The sequence below is a fragment of the Rattus norvegicus genome, chromosome 2 (genome assembly GCF_021556685.1).
Source record: "Rattus norvegicus strain SHRSP/BbbUtx chromosome 2, alternate assembly SHRSP_T2T, whole genome shotgun sequence".
NCBI lineage: Eukaryota > Metazoa > Chordata > Mammalia > Rodentia > Muridae > Rattus > Rattus norvegicus.
This window is the reverse complement of record NC_141535.1, coordinates 211,581,288-211,598,067: the sequence shown is the minus strand read 5'-3', so window position 1 is coordinate 211,598,067 and position 16,780 is coordinate 211,581,288. Positions and strand designations below refer to the sequence as shown.

Genomic DNA, 16,780 nt, shown 5'->3' with positions numbered 1-16,780 from the left:
CTCCTGCGCTGTTTTCCCTGGTACTGTGCAGACAGGCCCAATAAAAGAGGCTAGACCACTCTTAAGAGTGTAGGCTGAGCTGGTATCTCAGGATTTTTGTTGTGATGAAGAAACACCATGACCACAGCAACTCTTTGAGGGTTTGCTTGGAGGTTCTAGCAGTGGAACACAGCTACTCGGATTCCCTTGCCTGAAGGTTAGGGAAGGCTGTCCTCTTTGACTAAGCAGCTTCAGGATGAGCATGGAGTGGTGAGGGAGGAAGGGAGCCAGCCAGATCATAGGTAAATCCTGACCCAATGGTTTTGGAAGGGCTGGAATCTGTGATGAAAGCATAACCAGAAGGCCAAGACAGAAAGAGGAGAAGCAAATAATTCTTGTTTGTTCTCATGCCTAAGGGGCTCACTGTACCATGAAAATCACTTCTGGGCACTGTGCACACATTCCTTGGTAAGAATTTAGAAATATCTATTTGATTTCTAATGACAAAGACCAAGAGGTAGAAGGGGACCCAGGAACTACTGTGAAAGCTTCTTGTCAGTGAGTAGTCATGATATAAAAGACTTCTTATCAGTGTGTAGTTATGATATAAACGACTAGAAAGTGGAATTATGGTTTCTGTTCCATCAACAAAGGTAAGGAAGTCTGTGGAGATGGACTAGCTCACTGAAGCTTGGCTACACATTAGAATGTTTGACCAACCTACAGTTTGAACCATAATGTGCATATGGCCCAAGCCCATTTCTTCTCTACTCTAGGTAGAGAGCATATATTCGATATTCTTGCAGAGGGCAGAGATGATCATTCCTATGAGGTCTACGGCTGAACCTGGAGGTGGGTAGAGAAATTGTTTTTTATTTGTTTTGCTATAATTCCAGGACTCTAGGCATGGCACCTACTATTTATACTTTAAAGAGGAAGTAAGTTTAGATTCCTGCTCTGATGCCATCTGTATGTTTATGTCCAACTGTACAAGTGGATTCCACAGTAGGGACTAACTATGATTAAGGGAACTTCGAGGACACACGCTGAGTTTCATATCTAAACACTGAATGAGATATAAATAACCCAACAGATACTAACTCTTAAGCCACAATGACAGCGATAGTTGCTGTGAAGACAGTAAGTCTTTAGAGAAGGGTTCTGTGATAAAAAGCCTGTCTCCCAACTGTATAATAAGCCCACAGCCCTCACTTATTGGCATGTATTTAGTCTCCTATGGCATCTATCAGGCCCCAAGTACTTCTTTGTATTGCTACTGTCGTTAAGGACAACAAAAGGGAGCTTCAGGAATAGATCCAAGCCCCAGTTCAGCAATGGAATCAACAAAGAGAGTCAACCAGAAGTAAAAGACCCCGGAGCGGATGCCAGGGAGGGAGGGCAGGGAGGAATCCTGGGTCACAGCGGTGACTGTCGACTGTCACTGTGCTGATCTTTGTTCTGCAGTCACTGGCTCCTCGGGTTTGTCAAAGGAGCCAGAGACAGGGGATGTTTCCTGGTGAGAAACCTGAAGTCATTGTGAGGTTTGGGCACTTACTCCATAAAACAGGGGACATGTCAGCATGCTATGGCCCAAGATGCCACCTGTTTCAGAGTTGGCTGGGGAAAGAGACGAGAACCCTGATGAGTGCTAGTTTGGAAAATAAAAAGGACTCACTGTAACAAACAAAGAAGGCCTTGTCTAACTCATATTGAACTCTTATCATAGTTAACGCTTACAATATGTACCGTCTTTATCAATATCTATATGCTTTCCACAGTCAACAGCTAGAACTTAGCTTAGAACACTGCCATACACTATTATGGGCCTGAGAATCTGTTGGAAGAGAAAAATGGTAAAAACTGAGCAAAACAAAACAAGACTCAAAAGAGTTTGGTGTGTTAAAAAGGGCAAAAAGGAAGAGAACTGGCAAAAATTAAAGTTAACTAGGGCTCGGTGGTGTGTGCCTTTAACCGCAGCATTTGCAGAATGGATCTCTGGATCATGGATCTGTGAATCTCTGTGAGCTTGAGGCTACAGTGATCTAAAATAACAGGCTTCAGGCCAGCCAAGATTATATGTGAGGCTCTAAAACTAAGAAAAAGAAAAAGAAAAAAATGAAGGAAGAGGAGGAGAAGGAAGAAGAGGAAGAGAAAGAAGAGGAGAAGGGAGAGGAGGAGGAGGAGGAGGAAGATGAGGGGGAAGAGGAGGAGGAGGAGGAAAGAAATAAAGAAAAAAACATTGATTTCCCTCCAGAAGTTCTAAGGGGGGGCTGGGGATTTAGCTCAGTGGTAGAGCGCTTGCCTAGCAAGCACAAGGCCCTGGGTTCGGTCCCCAGCTCCGAAAAACAAACAAACAAACAAACAAACAAACAAACAAAAAACAGAAAAAAACAAAACAACAAAACAAACAAACAAACAAAAACCCAGACGTTCTAAGGGGGGAAGACTTCCTGTAGTGGGGCAGATGGAATGGAGCGGATGAGAAGCCATAGGGCTCTGGGAAGAAGCAAGTGGCAGGATGCACATGGTGCTGTAAAATGCTTTCCTCTGGGGAGGGGTGAGTGAGGCCAGTGAGACGGGAAGGTAATGGAGGAAGTGAGGAGACAATACAGCCCAATATGAAGAGACAGCAGAGAGGACCGCGAGCATGTGTAGAACAGGGCAGGAAGACAACCAAGACTTCAAACGTGCTCCTTAGGTAAACCAGGAAGAGTCCAGAGTGACCCCAGTCATGCTTTAAGCAAATCTTTTCTGTTATCTACAATATCTAAGAAATGAGAAGGTACAAGGGCTGAAAAGAGCACTGAACCGTTTTGGCAGGAGGAGGAGTGGTGTAAAAGCCAAGTGTATGTACCCTCTGTACCCAAAAAAGATAAGCAAGCAAGCAAACAACTAAGGTAGGAAGGACAGAGCGCTGGCTCCTGAAGACTAATTCCCCACCAACCTCCCAGCATCCATCACACTGGCATCCCCTCCCCCACCACAGGGAAGTGTAATGAATATAGATTAGAGGAAGAAAAGCTGACAGTAAAAGGAAGGGGTAGGGGTAGTCATCAATGAAGCCAGCAGCGAGGGAAAGGAATTCTAGGTCTGGAAGTCTGTCTCACACAAGTCTCCTCTGCTTCCCCTCAGAGGGGGAAATTCTCCCTCATCCCATCAAGAGGAGCAGACCGGGTCCTTGGCTAGCGTCCCCACCCCCACCCACCTATAAGCAATTTTGGTGAAAACAGCCCCTGCAGCTTTGACAGTGTGTACAACCTTTAGAGAACAGCCCTTGTTTTGGCCACAAAAGCAAAACCGAACCTCTCTTCATGACTATCAGCTGTAAACACATTTTTAAAATCTGCTTGTGTCAAAGACTTATGTAAGAGCTTAAAAGTGAATTTAGGAAGAATAAGGAGGCAAAAATGATCTTGTGTTAAGAAACAGGATTTGTTGTTCTTTGTAATTCTACAGACAATTCTGCTGCGGGATTCATTACTCATAGCAGACTGGAAATGTTGACATTGTAAACCGATGAAGCTTATAAATCTTACAGTTCTTCAAAAGTGACCAGCCAAAACACATTCTTATCTAACTCAAAGGTCCTGGGCACAGGGAGCTTTTCTCCTTTTCTCAGAACGGTGCGACATCAGCCACAGTCCTCTGGTCTGTTTCTGACTGAATCTTTCTCACCTTACACAAAGATGGCGAATGCATCTTTCCCTACGAGCCGTGAGGTTTCAGGTGTTTCCCACACGCCTCAGTGTCTGACTGCAAGATCCTACTGAAGAGTGTTCCTGTAATTACTTGCCATGTGTTTTAGGAAAAATCAAGTTATTCTTTGGACCAGGTAGGAAAGTCATCACAGAAGACAGAAACAGCTTGATGGGAGAGATGCTGAATTGTTAAAAATATATGTTCTAGCAGAGGACCTGGGTTCAATTCCTATTGCCTATGGTGGCTCACAACCATCTGTAACTCCTAGGCAAGTGCATGCACATTCATATACATAAAATAAATCTAAAACCAAATAATAATAATAATAATAATAATAATAATAATAATAACAACAACAATAATAAAAACTTGGCTCACAACTCCAATAAAATGTCCTAATATAAGTAGAGTCTCAACTGAGAAATGACAAGATTTCAGGGCTGATTTAATGTCACATACGTTTTATACAAACACACACACACACACACACACGCACGCACGCACATGCACACACGCACACGTGCACACACACGCACACATGCACACGTGCACACACACACACACTCTCTCAGGCACACACACGCATGCAAGCACGTGCACGCACCCATCACCATCAGACATGATGGTTTTCACATTTCCAATGACAACAACAAATCACGTTAAAAGTCCAGAAAAAAGACAGAGGCCACCAACTGTGAAACGGTCAATGCCAATCTAAAAGAGTTTTTCTTCCCACGGCTTTCACCTTCCTCCTTTCTTGATTTTAAAGCATACGTGAGTAGAGCTGATGTTCACATGGATGTTTAGATGGGAACCATTCTTCTATCCATTGAGACAGGAAATCACAGAGGCCGAAGAGAAAGGAGTCTTTGGTGTCCTGAGGCCCTTGGAAAGCACTGCCTGGTTTTCAATCTCTTTTTTTAAAGATGGCTGGCTTCACTCTGTGCCTAGGCTGGCTTCACTCTGTGCCTAGGCTGGCTTCACTCTGTACCTAGGCTGGCTTCACTCTGTGCCTAGGCTGGCTTCACTCTGTGCCTAGGCTGGCTTCACTCTGTGCCTAGGCTGGCTTCACTCTGTACCTAGGCTGGCTTCACTCTGTGCCTAGGCTGGCTTCACTCTGTGCCTAGGCTGGCTTCACTCTGTGCCTAGGCTGGCTGGCTTCACTCTGTGCCTAGGCTGGCTGGCTTCACTCTGTACCTAGGCTGGCTGGCTTCACTCTGTGCCTAGGCTGGCTGGCTTCACTCTGTACCTAGGCTGGCTGGCTTCACTCTGTGCCTAGGCTGGCTTCACTCTGTACCTAGGCTGGCTTCACTCTGTGCCTAGGCTGGCTTCACTCTGTGCCTAGGCTGGCTTCACTCTGTGCCTAGGCTGGCCTGGAGTTCCATGATCCTCCAGCTCCAGCCTCTGGAGTGACTGGGATGAAGCGTGAGCACCGCCTCCCTCAGTCTGTCTATTCTTTCATTGCTCTGACATTAGAACATCCAACACCTCACAAATGTATTATCAGGAAGGTCGGACGGACGGATGGAAGGAATCCTGAGAGGGACCTCAGGGACTAATTCAGAGGGAGCACAGTTTGCGGAGGAGCAGCGGCACACTCCGAGGTTCTCTCTTCTCTGCCCGCTCACAGCTGGAAGGGGTCACACACAGCTGCAGTGGGTGTCTGGCAGTTTCTCCTTCCTATCCTGCTTCTATCCAGCTCTCACCTCTGGAACTGGCTGAACTCCAACATGCTCCCAACACCTTAATGGATTCTCAGGTGATGCTTTTACCCTTCCTAAAGAGCCATGGACAGTCCTCAGATTGGTACAAGTTCTCCTCTGCTTCCACGTGGGCCCTGGTGACAGTCTGCACCCGCCCCACCGCGAGCTCCATTACATCTGCCATCAGCTTGTAGTCCTGTTCCCTCCCTTCTTAGTGAAGAGCGAAGGAGGATGGTTAAAAGTCTGGGAAAAGAGTCACTTTCCTGAACTGAAATGATGTATGAATACAGCTGATGGCCCACAGGGACCTTTTGGGTGAGTAAAGCCGGACTGCTTCGAAGAATTACTTGGGCATTTCAGGTCATTTTCAAACACTTCCTCCCTCTTTACCACACTCTGGCCTCAAGTAGCCACTAGCACTTCCTATCTTCCTGTCCACAGGGCAGCTCTCTCTCAGGCTCATGGTCTCTGACCACATATCTCATCCTTCTTGGAAAGCAGTGTTCGTGCACACACGCATGTGTGCACGCGTCTTCAGGGCCGTGTGTGAGCAGGTCTTGTGCAGGCCTGAAGGCATCAGATCCCTGAACCGGTACTTGCAGGTGGTTGGTTATGGGCTGCCTGGTATGGGCACTGGGACCTCAAGTCAGGACGTCTGGAAGAGCAGCCAGTTCTCTTAACCACTGAACTCTCTCCAGCTCCACACTTCCCTTTTCTTAGAACTTTAGCAGAATCTTTCTACTGTAGGCACCCTGCTGCCTTAAGAAATACACGAACTTTCCCCGTGAAAGGAAGAGGCACCGCCAGGCCCATGTCCGCTATGTGCCTGACAGGTGAGATGAGCAAAGTTAGATGAGGGATAGGACATGGTGGACAGCATGCTGCATTCTGCAGAGAAAAAAATGCAGTGCTTACCAAGTGGAGAAAGGATCAACTTAGAAAGAAAACTTATTTCAAGCTTCAGAGTCCTTCTTAGGGAAAGTAAGAACAGTTCAAAGCAGCTGCTAATTGGCAATAGCCTTACTCTGACACTGATTCATTCTGTTCTGAGCCTTCTCACAACGTGAAACAGAAGTCGTAAGTTTAAATTAAATACTTGATGTGTGGGCAGAAGTGGCTATAGACTGTCAGTGGCATTGTCAGTAACTCAACTACGAATCTGTTAGACCTAAGGAACCAGATATTTGAGAAGATCCACACACCCAACCACTTCTCTCAGTGGACTCTGCTCAACCACAGAACTTGTTAGGGACATTCGTGTGTTAGGGACAGGAAGGTTGCGGAACTTAGGTTGCATATGTGACGGACGGCCAGCAGGCAGAGAGGGATATTATTATCTTAATGCATGACAGAGGACTGGGCAGGGAGGAAAAGCAACTGAAGAAAACGAAACAAATCGTTCTCAAGATGATCTCATTCATCTTGCATACAAAGCAGGAAGCAGTGTGATATAATCGTTTCTGTTTGGATCGGGGCGGGAAAGTCTTATGCTTAGCTAGCTCCACTCAGACAGGCGAGCAGGTGAGGCAGAGGAGCATCCCGCTCTGAGCGACTCTTCTAACCTGGCAGGCACATATCCGCCATGGGCCGGATGATGCCTCTTCCTTTCGAGGGGTAAGCTCGTGTATTTTCTCAAGGTAGCAGGATGACTACGGTAGGATAGAAAAGGAAAGTGGAGGCAAAGTAAATAGCTGAGTGGTTTGGACCCCACTTGGTTTTGGTGGAGAATGCCCCTCTTCCTAATGACGCCTTCACCTGCACCTACTGTGTATATATACTGCTCTCTAAACAAGGCAACTTCAACCTATGGCACTGCCTCAGACATCAGGCTGCCCACAAGCGATAACTTCCTCTGTCAAGAGTAATCAGCCTCTATTCAAATACATTTCCAGTTCATCCAGTACAAAAAAATGGAGAGTCTAATCCAGTGCAATAGGTTTTAGTTACATGAACAGTAAGGCGAAACTGCATCCTCAGGTGACTTTTGAGAAGAATCTCCCTATTTGTCATCGTATGCCTATGCATAATGGGGTACATGAGCTTAAAATTAGATACATCCTGGGAACAAAGGTGTGCAGTAGAAAAATTGTTTAAGACTTAATCTACCAATCAAAAGAGAGACCTTCTTTCATAATGTCCTCTGGAAGCCAATCTCCTACTTCTTTTGGACCCCATAAAAGAAAGCTTCAAACAGTTCCTGGGGCCCTCGAGTATCTTCGCTCTAGGGACCACTGCCACTCTTGATAGTGAATGCTCTAATCTGTTCTATGGATTTGCTTTTGAATAAAGTTTGCCTGGCTACTGAGGCCTTATTTTAACTCTTTGGATAAGAGGTCAAGAAGCTGGTGTTACTGTGTCTAGATCCTGACCACTGGCATAGCTGACCTTTCTCTGGTCTAGTAAGATTCCTTTGAGTATGTTAAGGGGTTTTTGATCACTAAAATATAATAACAGATGAAGGCCATTAAGCAAGTAGACTTGTATTAATAAGGAGAGACACAATCTCACTTGAGAGTTCTGGCATCTTGACAGAAAGTTGATTCCTCAGAATGTTTTAAACACGTTAATTAACAGGTCAATGATATTTTTATATGCTACCCAAACAGTGATAATCTTGATGCCGCCAAGCTTGTGGCTCTCCCCAGAAAATACCTAATTAAAAAAAAAAAAGTCATAGAGGGGCTGGAGAGCTGGCTTAGTGGTAAAGAGGACTGACTGCTCTTCCAGAAGTCCTGAGTTCAAATCCCAGCAACCATATGATGGATGGTTCACAACCATCTGTAATGGGATCAGATGCCCTCTTCTGGTGTGTCTGAAGACAGCTACAGTGTACTTATATATAATAAATAAATAAATCTTTAAAAGAAAAAAAAAAAGGAATGTCTAAGTAAAATAATGGCCTTTCATTCAAAGCATGAGTGTAGTTAAATCAATACATCTACATTAGTCATAGTCAGTTAAGTCTCAGGAAAGGAGGCAAAGTATTAAACCTGAATGGTCTATTTCTTCCCAAGTGTCACAAACAGTAAATCTAAAATATTTTTTACTTGATCGAAAGTTAAATTAGGTTTCAATCTTGTATGTAAGTCTTTCTTTGAGTGCTTTATTTGACTGGAATAAAGCCAGCCAGTCATCAAACAGCTGGCGAGGCGGGCCTGAGACAAGCCAAGCGGAGTGGGTGTCTTTGTTTTGAGGCTGACTCACATCATCCAACCTTCATTCATTTTCAGTCACCCTCCAAGTATGAAAGCACTTTGCTAAGAGGAGACCATGGGAAACTGGAAAACACTTGCCCTTTAGCCTCAAGAACTTCACAGATTCTGCCCCCTCTGTAACACAAGCAGTCCTTTAATGAGCAGCAACCTTGCAAAGTGAACTTTTCCATTCCCATGTTTGAAACAGATCAATTTTCTTCAAGAGTATATTTACCAGAGAATGTGACTCAAATATTCTTACTTGTAGGAAAAACTATGGATGAAACAACAAAAGGAATTGTGAGACACAAAACAGTAAACTCACAGGGATTTTAACACAGGAGCAATATGTCGATCACTTTAGGGAAAGAGGAGACTATAAAAGGCTAAGTAACATCTATCTATGAGGCTGATTAGAAGGGTCATAACGTATGTGTCCCCCTTTAGCAACAAACAGAACCATTAGAAAATCAGCTAACGTAGAAAAACTTCAATGGTGTTATCAACCAGCATAGTAATTAATACTTCATAAAATAGCACGATAGGGTACACATCCTTTTCAAACATTGATCCATGCAATTATATTTTGGATCTTATAGCAAACCTCAATAAATTAAAAAAACAGAGCAGTTCCCTGACCACGATGGAGGAGTAGAGTTAGACATCAGAAAGACAGCAGGCAGAAGGATCATGGCAGAAACCATGTGGCAATGCACAATGGCACAGTCACTGTGAAAGTCAATCTGGAGGTCTCAAATTCTGTGAATTTGAGGCCAACCTGATCTATGGTGAGAATCCAGGACAGAGTTAGAGTGGTTATACAGAGAAACCCTGACACACACACACACACACACACACACACACACACACACACACACACACACACACACACACGATTGCATGCACATAAAGATCCAGAAACATTGCTCCTGGCTACCTATGTTTGCAAAAAAGATGTATGTCAGGATGTCACAGAAATGCATGTACATCTATGTTCATGCATTAGTATTCACATGATAGACAACTATGTTCTACAGATGAATGAATAAAGAAAACGTGATATGTAGACACAGTGGAGTTTTAATTCTGTGGTAATGAAAAACTAAATAGGGCAAGCTATGGAGGGGAATGCCTATAATATGAGCATGTAGGAGGCAGGGGCAGGAGGAGAAGAGTTCAAGGTTACTTTCCACTACATAGAAGGTCTAGGGCCAGTCTGTGCCATGGGCCATCTTAGAAAAAAGAAAATGAAATTATGTCATTCTCAAGAAAGGGATGGGACTGGCCATTATCATGCTAAGCAAAATAAGTATCACAACAAACAAATATTGCAAGTATGTGGAATATATATGTTAAATCCATATGTGCATATATATGCACATGTATATATATGACATGAAAGCGGAAGGGGTACTATGGAATCTAAGGGGAGGGGAGCAAGAGAATATAATGGGGGGGATGGAAAACTATCATGTCTTTTCTCATGCAGAATTTAATACACATGTGATATGAACACAGGAAGGGATCCTGGGGGAGGAAGGACTTAGGAGAGTAGCAAAGGAGTGAAAATGAACAGAACAATAAGAATACTCACAATGTAATCATGAAACTCATTACTTCATAGGTCAATGTAAAAAATGTTTTCTCAAGGAGACAGAACAACACAGCCCAGAATTGTTTTATAATTAGAAGCCAGAAATGTTTAACTTGTTTAATTTTCCAGGTCAATTCATTTGTAGACTTTTATGACTATTCTTCTTTAATAATAACTCTTCTGTGTATGTGTACATGTTCGTGTGTGCCTGTACATTTGAGTGTGTATGAGGAGGTCAGAGGTCAATGTAATCAGCCCGATTCTGCCTCCCCACTTATGCTCGGCCCAGTGCTAGGGTTTTAGACATTGTACCTGGCTTTTACGTGAGGACTGGGAATCCAAACTCAGGTTCTCATCCTGGTACAGCAGCCCCTTCACCACACAAGCAGTTCCCCAGCCTGTGCATCTTAGGTTTTGAGACAAAGTCTCCTGCTTAACCAGGAGCTCAGCAGGTCTACTAGGCTGGCTCCCGAGGTCTAGGGGCTGCCTGTTTGTGACAGTGGTGGGACTGCAGTCATGTGCCATCATGCCAGACTTTTTCATGGGTGCTGGGGATCTGAACTGAGCTCGTGATGATGGTGAAGCAAGCAGTCTATGATTGGGCCCTCTCCCCAAACCCCTCATCAATGATTTATTTTATTGAGGTTCTTGTTAATTCATTGCCTAGACAGACCAGCCTTGAACTGGACTCAAGAGTCCTCTCACCCCGGTCTCCTAAGAAGCTGAGACTGCTCCTGGTGTGTGGTTCTGTGCCTGGCTTCTTTAACCTTTCCATGCAGGTCCATTTTGAAACTTACATTTTAACAAATAAGTTCAGCAGTTAACTTTGTATTCTGTACTGTTATTATGCTGTTAGGTCAAATGTTAAATCTATTTGGAAAGCAGACACTTAAGTGGGCTATAATAGATGCCAAGATGGCTCCCTCTGACATTTATTTTACAGAGAGACAACGTGCTTAAGCTAGGCAGGAAGTAACCGACTGAGCTGGAAGTGGCTCAGTTGGAAGGAGCCTGCCTCTTGCAAGTAGGAGACATGTTTGATTCTCAGAGCCCATTTTTAAAAGCTGGGTGCAGCAATAACCAGATGTGGAGGGGCAGAGCTAGGAGGTCATTGGGGTCACTGGTAGCTGGACCCACCATCATGTGGGTGCTGGGAGTGCAGCCTTTGTCCTCAGGAAGAGAAACCAGTGCTCTGCCACCTCTCAAGCCCCTTACACAGTTTACTTGGCGAGCACCTGGTAACTGTTCAAACTACTCCAAAATATAGGAATCTTCCAAATCGGATTTTAAATGACGCTCTTAAATTGCAGCAGCAAACACATTCTCTTTTACACCTTTTTAAAATAAAATTTTAAAATTTAAATTTAAAAAGTCAAATCCAAGCAGTAAAGTGGAGCCACCCATGAGATGGTATGTGTGCTTATTTCTCAGTCTGTAAAAACGTCCAGTTCATTGGCACAGCATGAATACAGCACAGGAGTGAGTTCTGATTCCTACACAAAGCAAGAGGAGACAACTGATGTGCAGTTAACTTTAGTGTCTGGCCCCACGCTATACATGAACAAGTTGCCAATTACAGGTATAAAATAACAGAGAATTAAGATTTTACCATAAGCCAGGCAGTGGTGGTATATATATGCCTTTGATCTTAGCACAGGGGGAGTCGGGGGGAAGAGGTGCAACCAGATCTCTAAGTTTGAGGCCAGCCTGGTTTACAGAGCTACAGAGTTCCAGGATAGCCAGAGCTACACAGAGAAATCGTGTCTTAAACAAACAAGCAAACAGCAAATGAGTTTTACTATAATTTATTCTATTTAATAATCAAGGAAACTATGGCCGTCAGAAGCTGGTGCAGCTGGGAGAACTTGGGAATTTGGGAGCCTTGGTTGGAATTATTGCATAGCGAGCCTCTCAGTGAACAAATGCACTGTGCTGGATCTCCCTCACGCTGACCTCCCTGCTTTGCTCTGAGGACTGCTAGGGCACACTCAACATGGCTGTAGGTGTTCCTGTGTTAGTTCAGATTCTATCATACAATAAACATGTGAGTGCCCAATGGAATTGACCTGACGCACTTGGCGTCAGGGCCGTCACAGCCACCACAGGGCTCTCTTCCTGCTATGTTCTCTTCAGACTCTACTTTGGTCCCAGGGAGCATCAGTCATTTCTAGCCAGTCCTGCAAGGAACGGCATGCAACATCTGACTTTGGGGGAGACTTACACACTCAGTGGATTATGGATGAACACAGGCAAGATCTTGTCCTCTGTTTTCAGAGGAGAGGGGTCTCTGGTCTTGTTTCTATTAAAGGGGCATTTCTGTAAGGGCAGGGTCACTGGTGACGGTGACAATATCAAAGTAGAAGTCAAACTGTGCTCAGGCTTTTTGTGGCTTTTAAAACTCAGTCACTTGAAAGTGGGGCAAGTATTCCCACGAACTCCATTTCCTTCATTTCTTATTCCTCATAAAGATGAGAATATCTCATACACATTCTTTGTATGAGCGATTTTATAGTATTTATGAAACTTTAGAGTAATTAAGAAGGGAATGGACAGGCTAGCAAGCCTAGTCTTTTTTGTTTTGAGGTGAGTAAAGCATGGAAGGGAACTGAATGACAAAGTAAGAGGCAAACTGGGCCTGGGACTGAGTGTCCCACCACCCACAAGGCACAGACCAGGGTATCAGAGCTTGGAGCCGAGAGTTACACAGCACATGCCTAGTGTCTCTAAGGAGCTCCATCCTCACACTGCAATAGCAAACAAAACCCAGGCCACAGAGCCACTGAGCTCTCTGCATCCACAACACACATTACCTGTCGCTTTATCATTTCCTTCTGAGTTCTCACGTCGCTGCACTCAAGCTGGCTGTAATGGAGGAGCGAGTTATAAGTGGGTGATCCTGGGGAATGTGGGGAAAGTTCTGTCCCACAGTGCACTTGGTGACGCAGTGTGGAAAACGGAAGCAGAAGCTAGAGAGATCTAGCAAAGGGCATCAGCAATACCAAGGTGCCCAGATTCCCAACTGCACCAGATGCGGATGGCTGCAAACTTCCTTGATTATTAAATAAAGTAAATCATGGCCTGTTTGGGAGGAAGACGCACCAGGGCTCTTACAACACAAGAGAGGATACGATGATGGCATGTTTGCAGAATCCCCAAAAAGGACATCCCTGTGACAAAAGTCATCTTTCCTGAAACCCGGAAGGGAGAAGGGGCAGATTATCAGCTAACCTGAAAGGCTTCTAACCAATAACAGCCTTGTTTATTACAGAACAAATGCCTCTGAGCTTTTTTTTTTTTTTTTTAAAGATTTATTTATTTTATGTTATGTGGGTACACTGTCACTGTCTTCAGACACACCAGAAGAGGGCATCAGATCCCATTACAGATGGTTGTGAGCCACCATGTGGTTGCAGAGAATTGAACTCAGGACCTCTGGAAGAACAGACACTGCTCTTAACCACTGAGCCATCTCTCCGGCCCGCCTCTTAGCTTTTAATATGTCCAAGATTTAACTCAGGAGCCAGGCAGACTATAAAGGTAACAGATTATTTTTGCTGGACAGTCAGCCCAGCAAATATAACTCGATTATAGTAAAGTGAATATGATCTTTTTGTTTATTTGAGAGAGGGTCTCTCTGTATATGCCTAGCTGTCCTAGAACTTAATTATGTAGTCCAGTTGGCCTTGAACTCATAGAGATCCTCCTGCCTCTGCTTCCCAAGTGCTGGGATTAAACATGTACACCACCATACCATCCCAATACTTTAAAAAAAATAGCAATTTCAGTTTAGTAAATATTATCACTATTTTTCCCTTTTCATTGATTGGGGGCTGGAGAGGTGACTCAGTGGATAAGAGCATTAGCTGATCTTCCAGAGGTCCTGAGTTCATTCCCAGCACCCACAAGGAGACTCATGATCAGCTGTAACTATAGACTCCAAGAGACCTGGATGCCTTTTTCTGGTGTGCAAACAAAACACCCATATACAGAAAACAAAAAACTAATTAATTTAAATATATATATATATATATATATATATATATATATATATATATATATATATATATGATTGGACTTAATTAGCGGTGTTTAACTTTTTACAAAGATGAGAAATGCTACCTTGAAATCCTCACAAGAATGGTGTTCTTTCATTAAACTCGACTTAATCTAGCTTTCTGTTTATGGGTATTTTGCCTGCATTTCTGTCTGAGCACTGTGAGCGTGCCTGGTGCGCTGAGAGGCCCAAAGGAGCATCAGATTCCAGGTCTGGAGTTACAGATGGTTGTGAGCCATCTGTGGGTGCAGGGACTCAACCTCAGGTCCTCTGGAAAGCAGTGAGTGCTCTGACCACTGTACCGTCTCTCCAGCTCCAAAGGACAGCTTTATACTTAATTGGTTATGTAATTGGTTATGTGAATATGTCTCTATACTGGGAAAAAACCCTCCTCACTGTCAGAACAAAGCAAGACTCCCTCACTCAGGTTTTCATTTTTTCAATTTTTACTCATTAGCCTGTTATAGGCAATGATTAAAGTCAAGGAAGCAGGTGCAGGCCTACACTGCTCTTGACTAAGCCAATTTAGGATTCCCTGTTATCCAATGATGCTACTTTTAATTTATGAAAAAGAATTGTAGTGTGACTTATGTATAATATCAGGTGAAAAAACTTAACACTTTTTAAAATAAGTAAACTAAAATGACCCTTTCCCCACTTCTACTTGTCTTCCGAGTTTAAAAATAAATTAAGCATTTAAGTCCAACAATAATATTTAAGGAAGACATTGCTAAACGATGTAGTTGTAGACTATGAGCTAAACTTATTTTGATGAAAATTTGAGGGGACTGAGGGGACGGCTCATGGTTAAGGGCACTGGCTGTGCTTCTAGAGGATATAGGTTTAATCCCCAGCACCCACACAGTAGCTAGCAACCCTCAGCCCCAGGGGAGCCAACACTTCCTCTGGCCTCCTTGGGAACCAGGTGTGCACATGGTGCGCAGACACATGCAGCTAAAACATCCACACATACAAAATAAAAATAAACTCTTTGGAAAAGAAATAGGTATAGAACTAATCTGTGGTGGTATAAATCAGAAAATAGCAGTGACTTCTTGGGGGCCTGGGTTGGCTAGAAGAAGCCAGAGAAAACACTGTGAGATCATGGAAAGTTTCTATGTATTATTAGGGATGTGGTCAAACTACACACTTAAGAGCTGTACATTTTATGGTATGTAAACGCTATTAAAAAAAACTCATAGAGAACCATTCATGTAAAGAACAAAGGATTTTGAACTGCCCTCCATTATGAGGGTTGGGGCAACATTCTAGCTGGTAAAGGGCAACTACTACTAGAGACATTTCTAAATCACTGGAGCTAAATTTTGGTTCAATTATTCACAAGAAGAATATATACCTCGCCAGGACTCCTCTATCTGGGAATCAAGTATAGCATTTCCTCTCAGGCTACAGTAGTTAATGGAGTCTGCCTACAGGGAGGAGCATAATTTAAGAGCCGTGAGCAGCACTGGGACACAGCACCGGTCTGCACTATCCACTGCTTTCCATTTGCAGCTAATACTGCAACTTTACCACAAGGACCGCAAGAGAGCGCAAGGCTTCTACAGACACGAAGAATGCAGTGGTACAAGAAAAAAGTGTTTAGCTTATGTGTTTTTATTTTCTGTACTCCTTTCCTATGAAAACTTGAATATATATAAAATTCGGACTGCCACATACCATATTTGGTAAAAAGCCTCAACAAACAGCAAAACGACTATTGAAAGAGAGTCAACTATTTGCTGGCTCACTCGAACGGGCTGGTGGGTTAGGAAGCACGGTGAACAGCCACAAGCATTAGTTACAAACACTGTTAGCGTGTATCACTCCTAGAGGAAGGTCTAGGACAAACTGAGTTCAAACTAAAGCTAGAAAGGCAAATCTCTCACCTCTTTTGGAAAAGTCATCTAAACTATAAATTTTACATTCCTCTAAAAGCCCTGGCTCACTGATAAATGCATGCTACTGAATAAAACAACAGATCTTATTATCAACAGGCAGCTATAGGAGAACTACTTTCCCTGTCTCAAGGAACAGGCTTACATACCAAGTCTGGCTTTATTCGGTGAACCAGTGGGAAGGAAAACCATATGGAGTACAAGGTAGTGAACACGGAGGAGAGCCAGGACTGCCGAACCTCCCGGCTTCTCGGAATTCGGTGAAGGTAGTACTCGGTGTGCTGGAAGGAAACAGAGAGACCCAAATGAATTAAGCTAATACTCAATTTAGCCATCAGCATCTTCCATTTTTACTTTTCATCTTAAATACTTTGAGTTGCAAAGCATATTTCATGCTTCATCTAAACTTCCATCCTTAGATTGTGACAGAGAGGTTCCTAAAAGCAATTTAAAAAGCGAAGTCCATTTTGTCAATAAATCGAAAGAGATCTTCCATACAATATATTACAGGCGAAGTATAACGTGCTGATAAACCAATATATAAAGCAACCTTGTATCAGGATAGGGAAGGTGGACAGATAATTTTTTATGCTATCTATCTATCTATCTATCTATCTATCTATCTATCTATCTATCTATCTATCTATCTATTATGTATA

General features: G+C 43.5%; 1 protein-coding gene across 11 annotated transcripts in view; it reads right to left on the bottom strand.

Moving 5' to 3' along the window:
- The window catches only part of Alg14 (ALG14, UDP-N-acetylglucosaminyltransferase subunit), a 75,023-nt gene that overhangs the window by 27,295 nt on the left and 30,948 nt on the right, over positions 1-16,780 (bottom strand). For 6 of the 11 annotated variants that reach the window (XR_015666326.1, XR_015666327.1, XR_015666328.1 and 3 more), the window contains 1 exon segment: positions 16,271-16,402. Coding sequence is in view for 5 of the 11 variants with exons in the window: in XM_087627769.1 (XP_087483895.1) it covers positions 16,271-16,402 (132 nt within the window). In the remaining 6 variants the exon portion in view is untranslated. 11 annotated transcript variants of the gene reach the window in all.